The sequence below is a fragment of the Cucurbita pepo genome, chromosome LG01 (genome assembly GCF_002806865.2).
Source record: "Cucurbita pepo subsp. pepo cultivar mu-cu-16 chromosome LG01, ASM280686v2, whole genome shotgun sequence".
In the NCBI taxonomy this organism is placed as follows: domain Eukaryota; kingdom Viridiplantae; phylum Streptophyta; class Magnoliopsida; order Cucurbitales; family Cucurbitaceae; genus Cucurbita; species Cucurbita pepo.
This window is the reverse complement of record NC_036638.1, coordinates 8,065,127-8,080,779: the sequence shown is the minus strand read 5'-3', so window position 1 is coordinate 8,080,779 and position 15,653 is coordinate 8,065,127. Positions and strand designations below refer to the sequence as shown.

The 15,653-nt window shown below is 38.6% G+C and overlaps 3 protein-coding genes across 10 annotated transcripts in view; all 3 read left to right on the top strand.

The window, feature by feature from the left end:
• The first annotated feature begins 1,199 nt into the window (after positions 1-1,199).
• LOC111805589 (zinc finger protein CONSTANS-LIKE 16-like) lies at positions 1,200-7,943 on the top strand. Of its 7 annotated transcripts, none has more exons than XM_023690726.1 (8): positions 2,505-2,687; positions 2,776-2,832; positions 3,869-4,066; positions 4,132-4,244; positions 4,813-5,016; positions 5,095-5,166; positions 5,309-7,308; positions 7,411-7,943. In XM_023690726.1, the coding sequence occupies exons 7-8, from the start codon at positions 6,364-6,366 to the stop codon at positions 7,669-7,671; spliced, it is 1,206 nt and encodes a 401-aa protein (XP_023546494.1). In that variant the 5' UTR covers positions 2,505-2,687; positions 2,776-2,832; positions 3,869-4,066; positions 4,132-4,244; positions 4,813-5,016; positions 5,095-5,166; positions 5,309-6,363; the 3' UTR covers positions 7,672-7,943. The 7 variants fall into 7 exon arrangements, with proteins under 7 accessions (XP_023546509.1, XP_023546494.1, XP_023546484.1 ...); XM_023690716.1 differs by having other exon boundaries at positions 5,268-7,308; XM_023690741.1 differs by lacking the exon at positions 2,505-2,687 and adding an exon at positions 1,200-1,375 and having other exon boundaries at positions 5,095-7,308.
• LOC111808673 (homocysteine S-methyltransferase 1-like) lies at positions 2,587-5,414 on the top strand. The gene is made up of 6 exons (XM_023694798.1): positions 2,587-2,664; positions 2,776-2,832; positions 3,896-4,036; positions 4,149-4,244; positions 5,095-5,166; positions 5,268-5,414. The coding sequence occupies exons 1-6, from the start codon at positions 2,587-2,589 to the stop codon at positions 5,412-5,414; spliced, it is 591 nt and encodes a 196-aa protein (XP_023550566.1).
• Positions 7,944-15,513: 7,570 nt separating the features above from the next.
• Positions 15,514-15,653, top strand: part of LOC111777961 (ribulose bisphosphate carboxylase small chain, chloroplastic-like) — a 1,245-nt gene continuing 1,105 nt past the window's right edge. Inside the window, exon 1 of one of the 2 annotated variants that reach the window (XM_023657646.1) lies at positions 15,514-15,637. The gene's annotated coding sequence lies outside the window, so the exon portion shown is untranslated. The remainder of the gene's footprint in view (positions 15,638-15,653) is intronic. The other variant, XM_023657713.1, reaches the window with a different exon arrangement.

Here is a 15,653-nt window from a genome sequence, read left to right as displayed (position 1 = left end):
TAAAACATGTATTTCTTTAATTAATCTATAACTAATGCTACTTAACAACTAACTAACTCAACTCAATTACCCAACTAATTAAGGAGCTGTCTCAATTAACCACTGATTATTTGAATATCAACTCACATAAAACATGTATTATTAATAATAATAATAATAAAAGAAGAACAAAAGAGTATAAGATTAAGATTACGCAAGTTTAGATAATATTGGGAAGTATTAAAATTGATTTATTAATTGAAATAACTTCAATGTTTAAGTAATTAAAGCAAGTTGTAAGGGTTAATGTGACGTGTATGAAATTGAAGCCTATGAGATGTGATGTGGTGGTCCACAAGAAAATGTTCCCAACTTTTGACCTCCAAATTTCTGGTCCCTCTCCCATCTTGCTGTTGATTTAGGGGGAGGGATGAGTAAGTTTGGACCATCCATCAACGGCATCACGTATGATAAGTTGGTAGGCATATGATATTGGAGCAAAGTAGGGGACCACATACGAATAAGACAATCTTGAAGATAAGATGACTACAAAAATTTTAAAAGAAAGGAAAGTTATTACCCATATCAATAAAGCCATCACGTTTGAAGTGTTTTTGGTATAAGGGTAGATTAGAGATTTACCAAAACATATGCATTTATTCATAGACCAAACTGGGGTGAGTTATTTGACATTATATAACAATATTTATGAGAGTAGGTATTTTGTATTATTTGTGTGTGTGTATATATATGTTCCCAACCACCAAGGCTGAGGCGCGCGTTCCAATTGAAAAGGGCAGTGCTAGAGAGTTTAATTGCGAGGCTGGAAGAGGCAGCTATCCAGCCAACCATTGCATGTCTTTCACTGAATCTGCCCCATTTTGCCTGACGATATTCAGTTCTATATATCCCCTAATGTCTTTAATGTTCTCTCCATCTAGCTAACATGATGGTGCACAAGTTGAGGTATTCTCAAGAACACATCTTTTTTCAGTATATATATTATACTGCCCACCCAATTTAACTTTCAAACTTATTATTGATGGGTAGGGTGGGCAGTTATTCATTATTTCCTGTTCAACCCATTATTTTGTCACTCTAGTTTACTTCACCCTTGTAGGTCAGGGTTAGGTGAATCTCCTGCTTACATTTCAAACAAACGATTTAATAATTTATCTACTTATNACTCCACTAACCCCGGGGGCATCGAAACGGGGATAGTGGCGCGCACCACTGGACAAACTGACTTCCGGAGAAGGAGAAGAAACACGGCGCTGGAGGTTGTGCGGTGATTGATGGAGGTTTCGCTACGCAGCTTGAGAAACACGGCGCTGTCATTGACGATCCACTTTGGAGCGCCGTTTGCCTCATCAGTGATCATGACCTGATCAAGAAGGTCATGTCCTTACCGTTTCTGTTTTTTTTTTTTTNTTTAAGTAATTAAAGCAAGTTGTAAGGGTTAATGTGACGTGTATGAAATTGAAGCCTATGAGATGTGATGTGGTGGTCCACAAGAAAATGTTCCCAACTTTTGACCTCCAAATTTCTGGTCCCTCTCCCATCTTGCTGTTGATTTAGGGGGAGGGATGAGTAAGTTTGGACCATCCATCAACGGCATCACGTATGATAAGTTGGTAGGCATATGATATTGGAGCAAAGTAGGGGACCACATACGAATAAGACAATCTTGAAGATAAGATGACTACAAAAATTTTAAAAGAAAGGAAAGTTATTACCCATATCAATAAAGCCATCACGTTTGAAGTGTTTTTGGTATAAGGGTAGATTAGAGATTTACCAAAACATATGCATTTATTCATAGACCAAACTGGGGTGAGTTATTTGACATTATATAACAATATTTATGAGAGTAGGTATTTTGTATTATTTGTGTGTGTGTATATATATGTTCCCAACCACCAAGGCTGAGGCGCGCGTTCCAATTGAAAAGGGCAGTGCTAGAGAGTTTAATTGCGAGGCTGGAAGAGGCAGCTATCCAGCCAACCATTGCATGTCTTTCACTGAATCTGCCCCATTTTGCCTGACGATATTCAGTTCTATATATCCCCTAATGTCTTTAATGTTCTCTCCATCTAGCTAACATGATGGTGCACAAGTTGAGGTATTCTCAAGAACACATCTTTTTTCAGTATATATATTATACTGCCCACCCAATTTAACTTTCAAACTTATTATTGATGGGTAGGGTGGGCAGTTATTCATTATTTCCTGTTCAACCCATTATTTTGTCACTCTAGTTTACTTCACCCTTGTAGGTCAGGGTTAGGTGAATCTCCTGCTTACATTTCAAACAAACGATTTAATAATTTATCTACTTATGCTTAATGAAATCAAACAAGATTTGGGTTTTATTCAGAATAGTGAATGGGCTTGAGCCCATCAATTTGAAAAATGGAAATGGATTTGGGTTTTATTCAGAATAGTGAATGGGCTTGAGCCCATCAATTTGAAAAATGGAAATGGATTTGGGTTTTATACTCCACTAACCCCGGGGGCATCGAAACGGGGATAGTGGCGCGCACCACTGGACAAACTGACTTCCGGAGAAGGAGAAGAAACACGGCGCTGGAGGTTGTGCGGTGATTGATGGAGGTTTCGCTACGCAGCTTGAGAAACACGGCGCTGTCATTGACGATCCACTTTGGAGCGCCGTTTGCCTCATCAGTGATCATGACCTGATCAAGAAGGTCATGTCCTTACCGTTTCTGTTTTTTTTTTTTTTGTTTCGGTGCATCACGTTCTCATCGGTGCTTATTGATTGGGTTAAATGCGCAGGTCCATTTGGAGTACTTGGAGGCAGGGATAAATATTTTGGTTTCTTCGTCTTACCAGGTTTGTAATGCTAATGGACTGAGCTTTCTTTATTCTTTTTTCGACTACATACGTGAAAAACTTTTGTCCATTGCACTCTGTGACGGCTTTTGCAGTACATTGTTTTTCCTTTTTTTTAAAAAAAAATGTTTACTGTTGTTTATTTAAAACTTGGGGATTCAAAGTGGATATTTGAATGTGAATGCGGACCAAAGTGATCACTCCTCTTGAATTCAAATTTAAGTTCAAACTGAGCATTTCTATCCTGTCGTGAAACAATGAACTAAAATTGAACGGCTGTTGTACACTCACGAATGTGGAGAATTTCGATCAAGTTAATTGAATTTGATTAAAGTGCTTTCCATGGCATAGCATTTTTGGACATTCAAGGTGTTACAATTAGTGGAGTGGATCCAAATTATGCTACATGATGGATTATAACCGGTTGTTGCTAGAAGGGACATTCAATAGGCGTCAGTATTTAATATTTGGAAGGGTAATGTTTGTATGCTTACTGATTTCTAACCACATCGGCTTAGCTCAATTGTCAAAAGTGGAAGCTATGAACTAGGATATCTATTCTAAATGTATCACTACCTATCTAAGATATTAAATATTCAGAAAGTTTTCCAATGTTAAACGTTGTAGAATTAAGCGATCAGTTCATCTGATTGATTCAGTGACATTTAAACTGATATCTAGCTTGTCATGCTATATTGCCATCACAAGGTAAAAGAGATTGAAATTCAATTTTGCATAGCTTAGGATTTGTATAGGTCAATAAATTGAATCTATAAGCCCGTTTCAGTTTTCACAGCTTTATTATACCATATCAGAGTTCTCTATATTTTATTGACCCGAAATGAAATTCGACTGTGAAATATGACATAGTTTTGTGTCTTAAAATTTCTTAAGAATTCCAATAATCTTACGGAATAAGGATAGAAGTATCTTGCCTTGTTTTATTTCTTAATTTTTTTTTTATAGAAATTATTCCTTCTGTAAATCAGTATTCAAGCCAGTTAATTACTCTCTCACACATTTTATCCTATTACAGGCCACCATTCCTGGGTTTATATCATAGGAGCTGTCCATGGAAGAAGGGGAGTTGCTCTTAGAAAAGAGTGTTAAAATGGAAGCTCGTGATAGTTTTTGGGATTCTGTGAAGAGTATCCCTGGACATAATTACAATCGGGCTTTGTTGCAGCATCCATTGGAAGCTATGGTGCTTATCTGCTGATGGCTCAGAGTACAGGTGAATTATACATTTGAATATTGAAATAAATATGACTCTGACATTCTGAACTAAACATATCCCAGGTGTGAATGTGGATAAGTTGAAGGATTTTCATCGGCGCAGATTGCAGATTCTTGTTGATGCAAGCCCAGATTTGCTTGCATTTGAGACTATTCCCAATAAACTTGAAGCCCAGGTTTGTTTTATGCCAACTCCTCTTATATCATCTAAGTTGTGGCTTCATGATAGAATCACTCTTGCTGCCTCAGTGATACCACTGTAAATTATATTGTTATGTTTTGGTATGACTTATAGAGTATTTGAGAAAACAGTCTATGGTATATTTTATAAACTGTTCATCTCAATTTATGAGTTGTTCATTTCAAGGGATCAAGGTAATTTGACTACCATCATGGCATCAATGGGGGATGCATGCATCAGTAGGTCTTAGTTTATTGTGCTTAATTCTTGATCAAAATTCTTTTATAATAAAAATTTGAATCAAATCCTATTCAAACCCCTTAATTTAAGATTTTTCCCATTTTACACTTTCAGATATTATATTTTAATTCCTAAACCAGAATCCTGATTTAGTTGGTCTTTGTTATGAAATGGAAGAAAAATGTTGAATGTTTTTTATAATTGTCATGAGCATGTCGGACAATCGTTTCAATTGATTTTGCAATTTGTTTGGGTTTCTGTCCTCTTTGTGATCTTCTTTCCAACCCCCCACTCTGGTCTTAAAAAAAAAAAAAAAAAAGAAGGCCTGTGTGGAGTTGCTCGAAGAAGAAAACGTCCAAATTCCATCTTAGATCTGCTTTAGCTCCGTAGATGGCGAGAATGCACCGTCGGGAGAGAGCTTCGAGAAGTGCCTTCATGCCATTAATAAAAGTGACAAAGTAACTGTAGTTGGCATAAACTGTACACCTCCTCACTTTATTGAAGCTCCGATTTGTAAGTTCAAAGAGGTAGGAACTAAATCTCTTAGTGTTGATTTAATATTGTTGTGTTGGTCACTTGTTTTGAAACCGAAATGTTCACTTCAGTTAACCAACAAGCACATAGTTGTCTATCCCAATAGTGGCGAGGTATGGGATGGCAGAGCCAAGAAATGGCTGGTGAGTCAACTTAATTCTTCCCTACCCCACTCTGATATTTCATGGCTTGTGGGCCTACATTGCAATATTTCCATTACTAATTAGCGTTCTGGTTTTGGTAGCCATCAAATTGTTTTGTTGATGACAAATTTGAATCATTTAGTTCAAGATGGCGTGATTTGGGAGCAAAATTCATTGGAGGCTGTTGTCGTACGACACCGTCTACCATCCTAGCTATATCAAAGGTTTGGAAAGAAAGCTCCCATTAGTGACCGCCGTCTAATTTTTAACCTTTTTTGTTCTTTTGTAAACTACTAGATTGAGGTGTTATGGTTTGCATTCTGACATAATTTTTTCGGCTTATAGAATTTTACTGCATAAAACTCGGGTAGGCATTTTTACTTCTTCATGAAATTCAACTAAATTGAGGAAAAGAAAACTATTACATTTTCAGAACATATTTTATATTTTATTTCAAAGAATGATAAAAATCTTAGAGAATGGATCCATCAGGACAATGCAAACTTTGGATGCTGAGGCTGATCTTGGAAGTTTATAAGCAAGCAGGAACATAAAAACCAACAGAGTTCCAATCCCTTACTGGATTAGGAAATCTTCTCCTTTTTTTCTGGGAAAAGATAAAAAATGGAGGAACAGTCGTTTATCCTCAAAGTAGACTGAGAGGAAGAAGCCGAAAAGTATGGGATTAGACAGAAGGTAATGGATAATGCAATATTGGGATGGGGGCCCCTAAACAAGATCTCAACTTTTTGTCGAACCAAAAAAAGAAGTGTCCCTTTCTCAATTAGGGTGCCCCACAAATTTACGCAGCCAATCAGAGAACAACCCTTTGGATGAACTATAACCCCTCGACCAATGAAGAAGTGGATAAGACCCTTCTGTGGACCTACCCACTGCAAGTTCTTTTTCTATATTAAACAAGTGCACAAAAGTGCAATTCCTTCTCAGTCTAGACCCTTCTCTGTCGTGGATTTAGCTGGAAAAGCGCAGTCCGAGGGGCATTCCCCAGGTCCCTCCATGGTGTCTAGTTAAAATAGTTTCTCGTGAATATTTATAAAACAACAATGACGAACTAGTAGAAATTATCAGTACAGTGTCCCAATTTGAAGCCTGCAAGTTGTGTTTTTAATACAAACTCACATTTTTAACTGAGTTTCAGTGTATTGACTCTTTATCATTTCTGGTTATTTGAATTTTATGATGCCGAGGAAAAGCGTGCAGAAAACAGCAGAGGGAGGCAAGACCGCCAGACCCTGCGAAAGCTGTATCATCAAGCGGGCTCGGTGGTACTGCGCTGCCGATGATGCTTTTCTGTGCCAAGCTTGTGATGCTTCAGTTCACTCCGCCAACTCCTTGGCTCGTAGGCACGAGCGAGTTCGTCTTCCAACTGTCTCTTACAGACCCTCTTCAGACAACTCCTCTGCTGCTTCATGGCACCAAGGCTTCACCAGAAAGCCACGGTCACCTCGAATGGGAAAGACCGCTCCGATGAGGAAGCCATTTCCTCAGGTACCGGAGGTGAGTGCTAAAGAAGAAACGGAAGATCAAGAACAGCTCCTCCTTTATCGAGTTCCTGAATTGGGAACCGATTCAAAAGTTGGTAATTTGTTTAGTTTTGTTGGGGAAAAAGAAAACTCAAATGGGTATCTCTCGTACCATATGGATCCTGCTGAATTCGCGGCTGATGTTGAGAGTTTGTTGGGGAAGTCGCTTAATAATAAGTGCTTAGATATGGAAGAACTGGGGCTAGCGGCTTCCAAAGATCACTCAACGACAAAGGATGATTACTCTTTAAACAGCCACGAACTTATTAGGATTGAACAAGATGAGATAGAGAAATTGACTCCAATGCTCAGCGCAGAAGCCGATACAATGAGGGAGCCATTTGAACTGAACTTTATGGACTTCGGCAGAAATCCAACGACGTGCGGTGAGGAAAACAAGGTGATGATGGAAGTCAAGGAAGTGGTGAAGAAGGGTGAACTTGAGATGGAAGAGACAAAGATTGTTAACAACAAAAAGAAAGTATCATTGAGTTTAGATAGTGAAGCAGTGATAATGGCTTGGGGGAGCAGAGGAACTCCATGGATGTCCGATGATGGACCGAATCTCGACTTCAATTATCACTGGCTGGACTACATGGTTTGTTCCTTTACCTTCTTTTTCATGTCCAATGAAATTTTTAAGCTTATAATGTTTTGGTATTACAAAAGCTCTCTGAAAGTGAAGTATGTTTCTATGAAGGGTACGTGGGAAAGTGAATATTATTATCAGGCTTTCGGGGAGGTTAGCGGCGGAATCAGGCGACAAGCGGCAGCCGGAGTTGAAGGAGAGAGAGAAGCACGAGTGTCGAGATACAGAGAGAAGAGAAGGACGAGATTATTTGAAAAGAAAATAAGATATGAAGTCCGGAAGCTGAATGCAGAGAAGAGACCGAGAATGAAGGGGAGGTTTGTGAAGAGATCATCTTGCTTTGCGCCGCCACCTTTGCCTCTCTTTAATTAGTCATTAATCTTCAATCATTAATACAATAATCCACTTTTTCAAATTTATTTCATCAATTTTGGGCTGTTAGCGGTCCGCTAGCCCATCAATGCCCAGTAATATGGTCCACTGGTCTATCAATGGGCCTGTGGGCTAGTCCAGTAGTTCGTCAATGGGCTTATGGGCTGGTCAGTAGTCTTATCAATGGGTCAGGTACCCAAACTTTTTGTTGAATAGTTATGCTATTGTATTTAGTTTAAAAAAGAATATATATAAGGTAAGTCATACTCACACCTAACATTGTTTGGAACATAAATGGAGATGCTATCATCGATATTTAACGTTCCAACTAATATTAATTAAATTTGCATACCTACCCATCCTATCTCATAAATACATGTGGACAACATATACAAAATTCAGTGATATTGATGGCATTGTTGGTTATAAAGGAGAAGAATGGTGAAGTTGATAATTTTGTATACTCAAAATGAAATAAGGGAAGAAAGAAAATGTGGAAAAAGAGAGAGAGAGAGAGGGTGAAGTTGATTCCAAAATCCAAATTGGAAGCAGACAAAGAAAGCAGGGCGCTAAGTGCATAAATAATTTGCAGCTTTTCTCAACTTCTTCGCCGCGCAATACGCGGCGCATTCTCATGTCTCGGTTTCTCTGTTTTGTTTTATTATTGCATTCTTCTTCTTCAATTCTTCTTCTTCAATTCTTCTTCTTCAATTCTTCTTCTTCAATTCTTCTTCTTCTTCTGGAGGAACCATTTTCAAGTTCTACTGCTTCCTACTTCTTCCTACTGCTTATGCCTCTTACCTGTTTTTCCTCTTCATGATCTTTCTTTTTTTATTTTGGGTTAATTATTTTTGGAATCAAATCTTGTATTTTTGTTGGGCGGGGGAAGATGAATGATTGAGTGAAACTGGAATTCCGAACCAGAGGCGTCTCATTAGTGTGGGTTGGGCCAGTTGATTCGGCGCGGAAGGCCCTGTAGGCCCAACTAGGAGACAGCTCCAGGCTCCGGCTACCAGCGGAAGTCGACGAAGAATAATAATAAACAGGCATTTCTGCAATGACAGATCATTCAGATTCGACATTGAAACCTCCAAATTTTTGTACATACACACAGGACCGACCTTCTGGCCTGTGGCCTCTGGGTTTTTGCAGTCCGAAATTGGGGTAGAGGATAAAAACCCAGAAAAACATGGAAAAAGAAATCACTGCTCACTCACTACACTACACATTGCTGTCTGTACTCTAATGAATTAAAAAGAAGAAATTATAAATTTCATATGTAACAAAGTGAAGTACCAAAATAACCCCGGTTTTCTCTAGCAAGAAAAAAGAAAGAAAAAAAGAAGCAAAAAAATGAAGAGAAAAACGGGGGTATTTTGGATGAAGAAAAGTTATGACAAGAAAAGGGAAGGGTGTAAAAATGAATTACTAATTCTGCTAATTATGAAGAGGATCCGGACAACTGGGTATTCTCCGTTTGCTGTCTTCGAATCCTTCATCGTGGCGGTGTCGATCGAAGGCCTTTCCCTTGAAGTATTTTCGGAGAAGTTCGCTTTCGGCGTTGGCGTTGTGTTTTTGGTCGACAGTGAGTGTTTTGTCCGCCGTGTGCGACGGCGGCGGCGGAGGAAAAATCCGTGAAGCTTTAGCTTGGCAGTGAGAGCAAACCCAAATCTGTGACACCCAGAGGATGAAAATTAGCAGGGCAAAAGAAGAGGAGGAGGAGGAGGAGGAGGAAGTGGCGATTCTTCTGGTACACATGGCTGCCCGGCGGCGGGAAGAAAACGCCGACATAAAGAAAAACAAAACTAGAACAAAAATTGATGAAACTTGACTTCAATAGCTCTCAAATCCCTCCTCTATCTGGGTCGACATGTATGAAAGTCATAGCTAAAAAAACAGAGCTACTCGTGTGTCTCTGGGATGGATTTGAGGGTTAGCTTTGAGATATAAGAACAAAGAAAGGAAAAGACGGCTATAATGGGACTCAGAGAGAAGAGAGGAAGAGGGACGACAGTGGGCCACGTGATGAAGGGATAGCAGGCTGAATGAAATGAAACGAAATGAAATGGTCCACCTTCATATATTATGATAATGGGAAGAAGTTAGGTTTGACTCCTGTTTGTTTCACCACCACCATTCATTGCTTCAACTTCCTCACTCTACACCTTAACAAATGACAACATAACCAAGAGAAAAACAGTGTGTAAATTTAGCATGGTTTTGCGCCCCGTATTTCAAAATCTAAACTCTACATGTCGGTGCTCTGTTTTTTTTTTATTTATTTATATGACTTTTAAGATTCCAATAACGTGAAACATTGAAGCCACGTACGGTTTTGCCATTGGACGCCTCGACTCATTAGGCGACAATACGGGAGAGAGCTCTTTGATTTTTTGATGATACAACACTCATGTGAGTTCTTCGGGAGCTCCCAATTGGTGTCTCATTTCTACCAAACATTTTGTTTTTAACTTATGGCCTATAAACAACATTATAATACTCAAGCTTTTCGTACTCTTTGATAATATCAATATAAGATTGCAACTAACCCAGACTTTGTAAAGCTATTTTTCAAAATTCTTCATAATATTTGGGTATCTTTTAAAATTACTTTTGTAGAAAGGGGTTATTCAACATCTTCCACTTCTCCATATGGGCCACATAAAAGTGGTATTCTCAGATTTTCAAAAACAACTTTGAATGGGTAATTATTATATAACTTCTAGGTTTTGGGAAAAAAGAAAAACCTTTGAACACCCTAGTAGTCTGCGTCATTGTTATGTCGATAAGCTGTGTAGAATAGCAGACTGGAATGAAGAGAGTTAAAGGATAATTAATTACGCATGCGTTGTGTTAATTACCATCTACTTTTTAAACGACAGGTTAATATTAAATTGTTTATTGGGTTACGTAAAGACATGGACTCCTGAGTCCTGACTCCAAAGGAAAAAGAAAAGAAAAGAAAAGAAAAGAAGAGGGGACATGGGCACCGTTGGATTGGAAACGAAACATTTCTACTCCATGGCAGAGAGGGAGAGTAGGCATGAGATAAATAAAAGAGTAATGAAGGGATACCCCCACGCAGAACAGAACATCCAAAAGGAAAGGGCCCCCCATTTATCAATTTCAGAAAGCCTATCTTGAATTCTGAGAGCCCCATGCAGGCATTAAAGTTGAGCAACCTTTGCTTCCTATTTGGACTTTGTACTCTTCTTCTGTCCAATGACCTTTAATCCTCTTGGGGTGTCTTTTATGACCTTTGCCTTTTTCCTTTTGGCCCATTGGCCTCTCATCGCTCCCCCTTTTCCCCTTCACATCTCTGCCTCCTCCTCCTCCTCCTTCTTCTTCTTCTTCTTCTTCTTCTTCTTCTGCCTCTCCAAACCTTTTCCCCTCTCTCTCGCTCACTACTGATACTAAAAGGAAAAAGGGAAATGAATCAGTCAATATTGGAATTCAACTTCTTCCGACTTGACAGCTTCTAAAATTCCAAATGCTTTGTTCACTTTCTTTTCCTATTTACATGGAATTACATATACAAGCTTTGTTTTCTCTATACTGAAACAAAACATTGCCTCTGACTCCAAAAAGTAGCAAACTGACTGAAATATTCTTTGCTTAAATCTGAATCAACATATTCCCTCCAACCACCACCAACAAAGTAGTAGCCTCTCCTTTGGCAATCAATATATGACAGTCCACTATAGTTGTCTTGCAATGTAAAAAACGATAGAATTCGTTGATAGACTATAATCTTCGAAATTTGGCTTAATTTCCAAAAGCACCTATCGTATTCAAAAGCTCTCAGGAACACCATCAATTAACACACGGCCTGATCATAATTCATAATACAGCAATAGCGCTGTATCATTATATCATTGGAGACGCAATGCTCACAAATTCAATTAAAGCAACAGCAGAGATCAAAATCATTATATACCCAGGAGCGGAGATGATATGGTGGATTTTAAGCAGACGTTGCCATTCTGGCTTCCCGACCACTGAGTTTGTACGACTTTCGTTAGAGGATAACTTCGCCTCTGTAACCTTTGTCAAGTACGTGCTATAGTAGATTTTTCAGAAGCATAGCTGCAACCACAAACTAAGCCCCCCATCAATCCAATTACCTTTCTGCAGTGTTTTACTGAAGTTCCGTGCATAAATCGCTCCCTGGTACTGAGTAGATACGCATTATTTAATTGTATCCGTACCTGCAATTATTCAAGCCTCTACAACCAGAGAAGTCATCCTGAAGGAAGAATTAAATACAAAATCGAACTTCTTCATGAGTTGGTTGAAGTTTGTACTCAACGACTGACTTCAATGGTGCACCCAAAAGATTCTAAACTCTTAGGGAGGTTTTGATTTCCAGAATCGTGGTTGACAACGTCACCAGGATGAAATAAAACGAACTATGCACCAGACATGATTTTTTCAAAGAGAGAAGGATCTTCCAAAAGATATGCACACTGTAGCACCCATAAATAGTTATTCACTTGCGAGGAGAAATCACCCATTACATTTCGGATAGCAACATCAGAATCTTACGCAAAACAGGTACTGTTGGTCATTTCATCTTGATACTTGGGTGCCTCGTATCAGGTACGAATTAGTGAAACTGATGCCAAGCCCGTTTCTAAGGCATAAATTACTGATTGCTGATGAAACTCAAAATTAATAGGACACATATTGGAAGTTCAAACCGAGACTGATTTTGTACACATTTAGTAACAAGCAATTGATTAAATTAACACTTCGGCCAGGTAAACTAAACGGAAATTTATTATACTTAAGAGGGTGCCATATCAGACGGAAGAATTTATCATCACCCCCCAAAAATTTCAATATGGAAGATTCCTTTATTACTTGATATAAAATCTTCGAATTTATTCAAGTTTGAGCATCGTCGCTAACCCCTGGTTAGACATGTATAGTAGTTTAAGGAAGATGGAAGGACTAACTTGTACATGCACACAGAAATTGAGGACAAAAAGAGGGGACATTTATCCTTTAATATCACTCTTCTAATCACGTGATACTGTCAAGGCCATTGACCTCTTTAGCCAAGGCAGTTGGGTCACATACTCACCTATGAGACAGCGGGTGGGGGGCGGAATCTTTCTGTACAACACTTGAACAGAGAAGCAACTAAAGAAGACAAATAATAGGCAATTGAAACACTTTTGCTTAGCTAAAATGTATGTGTAACTTTAATGTGAACTTTCTGCAGAACCCTAGACTTTTTTGTATCAATGAAGCCTGTTTATTTTATTGAGACACTTTTTCTCCATCTAAAGCCGGAGTATTATGGTTGTTCATTTGTAGAAAGATTATATCTTTTACCTTCTATCAACAGCAGCACCTAGATCCAAAAGGATCGACCCAATGGATTCAGGGGTTCTAGTCCCGGGGTTCTAGCCCAAAGATGTACCCATTATTCATAGAAAATATTCATTTTGAACCTAAATTCATGAAGGACTCACCACTACGTTGGTGCTCTTCCCTTTCCCAAAAGTGGAATTTCTTGGTACCAAACCAATCGCCTAACTAAAGAAGATGTCAAATCCCACAATTTTTCATTTTCGAAGTAATGAGAGAACTTATTCTTTCCCCACATCCTTTTAACTTTACGAGTGGCTTTGGAGATAATTTCTTTTCATTCTCTTAAGAAAGAAGACGACGATGTAATGAAACTAGTGTGACTCGTATAATGAGTATGGTCCACCTTAATTTTAGCACAAACAATTCAAAAAACTTACAAACATTTTCTTTTCTGAGTATTGTGAAAACTAAGATCCTGGTGGAAGATGTTGGATTTAACATGCTATTCTTCATACCCACGAAAAAAAGTTGAGGAAAGAAAAAGGAATTCCATGGGAAGCCATAAACATTAACAAGGATAGAGAAAGATGAAAGCGAATTGCCATCGGTAGTAAGTTTTTTTTTTCTTTTTCTTTTTTCTTTTTCTTTTTTCCTGCTTCGAATTGGTACAAAGTGAATTATTCAAGCAATCTTTTCATCGATCAGAGAGAAAGGATTAGTAAGTTCTAAGCTTTTGGAAAATGATGCCAATAAGTATGTATGTTTTCTCCTGATCGTTTCTCTCTGATCTATGAGCTTCAATTGAGTGTTAAAAAGCTGATCTTTGTGTCCATTTACTTCTATAAGAAATAACTTGATTGATTGGGGAAGAGATATTTTTTTACAAAAACTAAAGGACTAAGAGGAAATTATCAATCCATCTAGAAGCGTCCAAAGTGACCTAACTTTCACGCCTCCACCAAAATCCTCATCAACAAAAATGCTCTTATTCCTCTCTTTCATTGGAGCAACCCAAAAATTGTGAAACTTGGTGTTATCTAACTCGGTCTCACTTTGTTTCTAAAACAAGAGCCCACATCAAGGAGCTGAAAGAACAGCCTCCAAAATCCTGAAACATCACTCAACTAAGACCATACTTTTAAAAGTTCGTCCAAAAGTGTCATAAGTCGTCCAACTAAGACCATATTCACAGATATTGGCACATCAAAAAATTCAGCCCCGAGTGTGCGAGTGTTGGTGATGTATATACAAGGGCCAAAGACCATTATTATCTTATATCAGTATACGTACAAGGATAAAAGAAGCAAGATCATTAATAATTACGAACAACGATAAACAGAGATCTTCAAAGAGTAAAGTGGTAAGAAAACATTTGTTAAGAAGTGTCTGAACAGAAAAGATTGGGCCTAGTTTGCTACACCAACACGCCACTTGCTTAAACACAAGAGATAGTATAAACGAGACTCCAGCATTCAAATGTTGTCTCTACCATTTAAATTATGTAGTCATATATTGCAGAGAAGCTAGTTATAAAATGAAGATTTCTATCACTGTAGTTTTTCTAGTTTTCTCGCTATTTCAAAGTCAGCTAATCCGAATATCAGTTCAGAGAAGTTCGAGAATGTTAAGCTAATTGTGGTTCCCCTAGGTCAGATGAGCTGTACAGAAAGATATCCTCGGTATACTCACGTGAACATGCTTTGATTAAAGAACTGTAAAGGATTACTAACAAAACATCAAGAATTTGGTACAAGAAGCATATTCTCACCATAGGTTACTCAAATTTTAAATTATTAAGCCGAACTTAACTAATGCGCTCATGAACATTATCTGATGAGCTCCCAGGCTATCTCGATTATGAAATCCAAAATGTGAAACAGCTAAAATGGAACATTGCACGAAACTGTACCTACCAGACTAGCTCGATTATGAAATCCAAAATGTGAAACAGCTGAAACAGCGAATGAGAAAGGTGAAACAGTATAACATAACTAGCACCTACCAACTTTTGGATCGAAACTGTACCTTCAATGAAGAACCGGAAACGAGAACGACTCAAAAATTGTACTCCCTGATCGTAGAGCCTACTTTAAAGCGGACCGAATGAGGCCGAGTATGGGCCTTAGATTTCGAACCCGAACGCGGACCAGAGCCCAAGCAAAATGTAGATTGGATCCGGGCCATCTGGCATCCTCTCTGTGTGGGTGTCTGCCATAATGTCAGGGGTCCACGTAGGTTAGTGAGGTGGATTAACGAAGTAAATTTAGAGTTTACGTTACGGCGGAAGCGTAAGAAAATAATGAATAATGTGAGGACAAAGAGAATGGAGCGGGGTGGGGGTGGGGGGGAGAACGGCCGTCTGAAAAAATGTCAGCCCCATTCCGGTGATAGAGATAAGGTAATGGGTCGACGCCACGTGTCAAAAGGAAGGTGGTGAAGGAAGCGATAAGGTTTCAAATCCAACTATGTGATCTTAAATCGAAGTTTTTTACCAGCTAAAATTACGACCACTAAATGGGTTGGTGTGTGGATAAAAGGGTGTGTGGTTAAGAGCTTATAAATACACCACCATTTCACAGTGCAAGGCCTCTCAGACTCAACAAGCAAGAGCTTTGAAGTACTCTACTACCTTAGTAATTTCCTCTAACCCCCCCCCCCCCCCC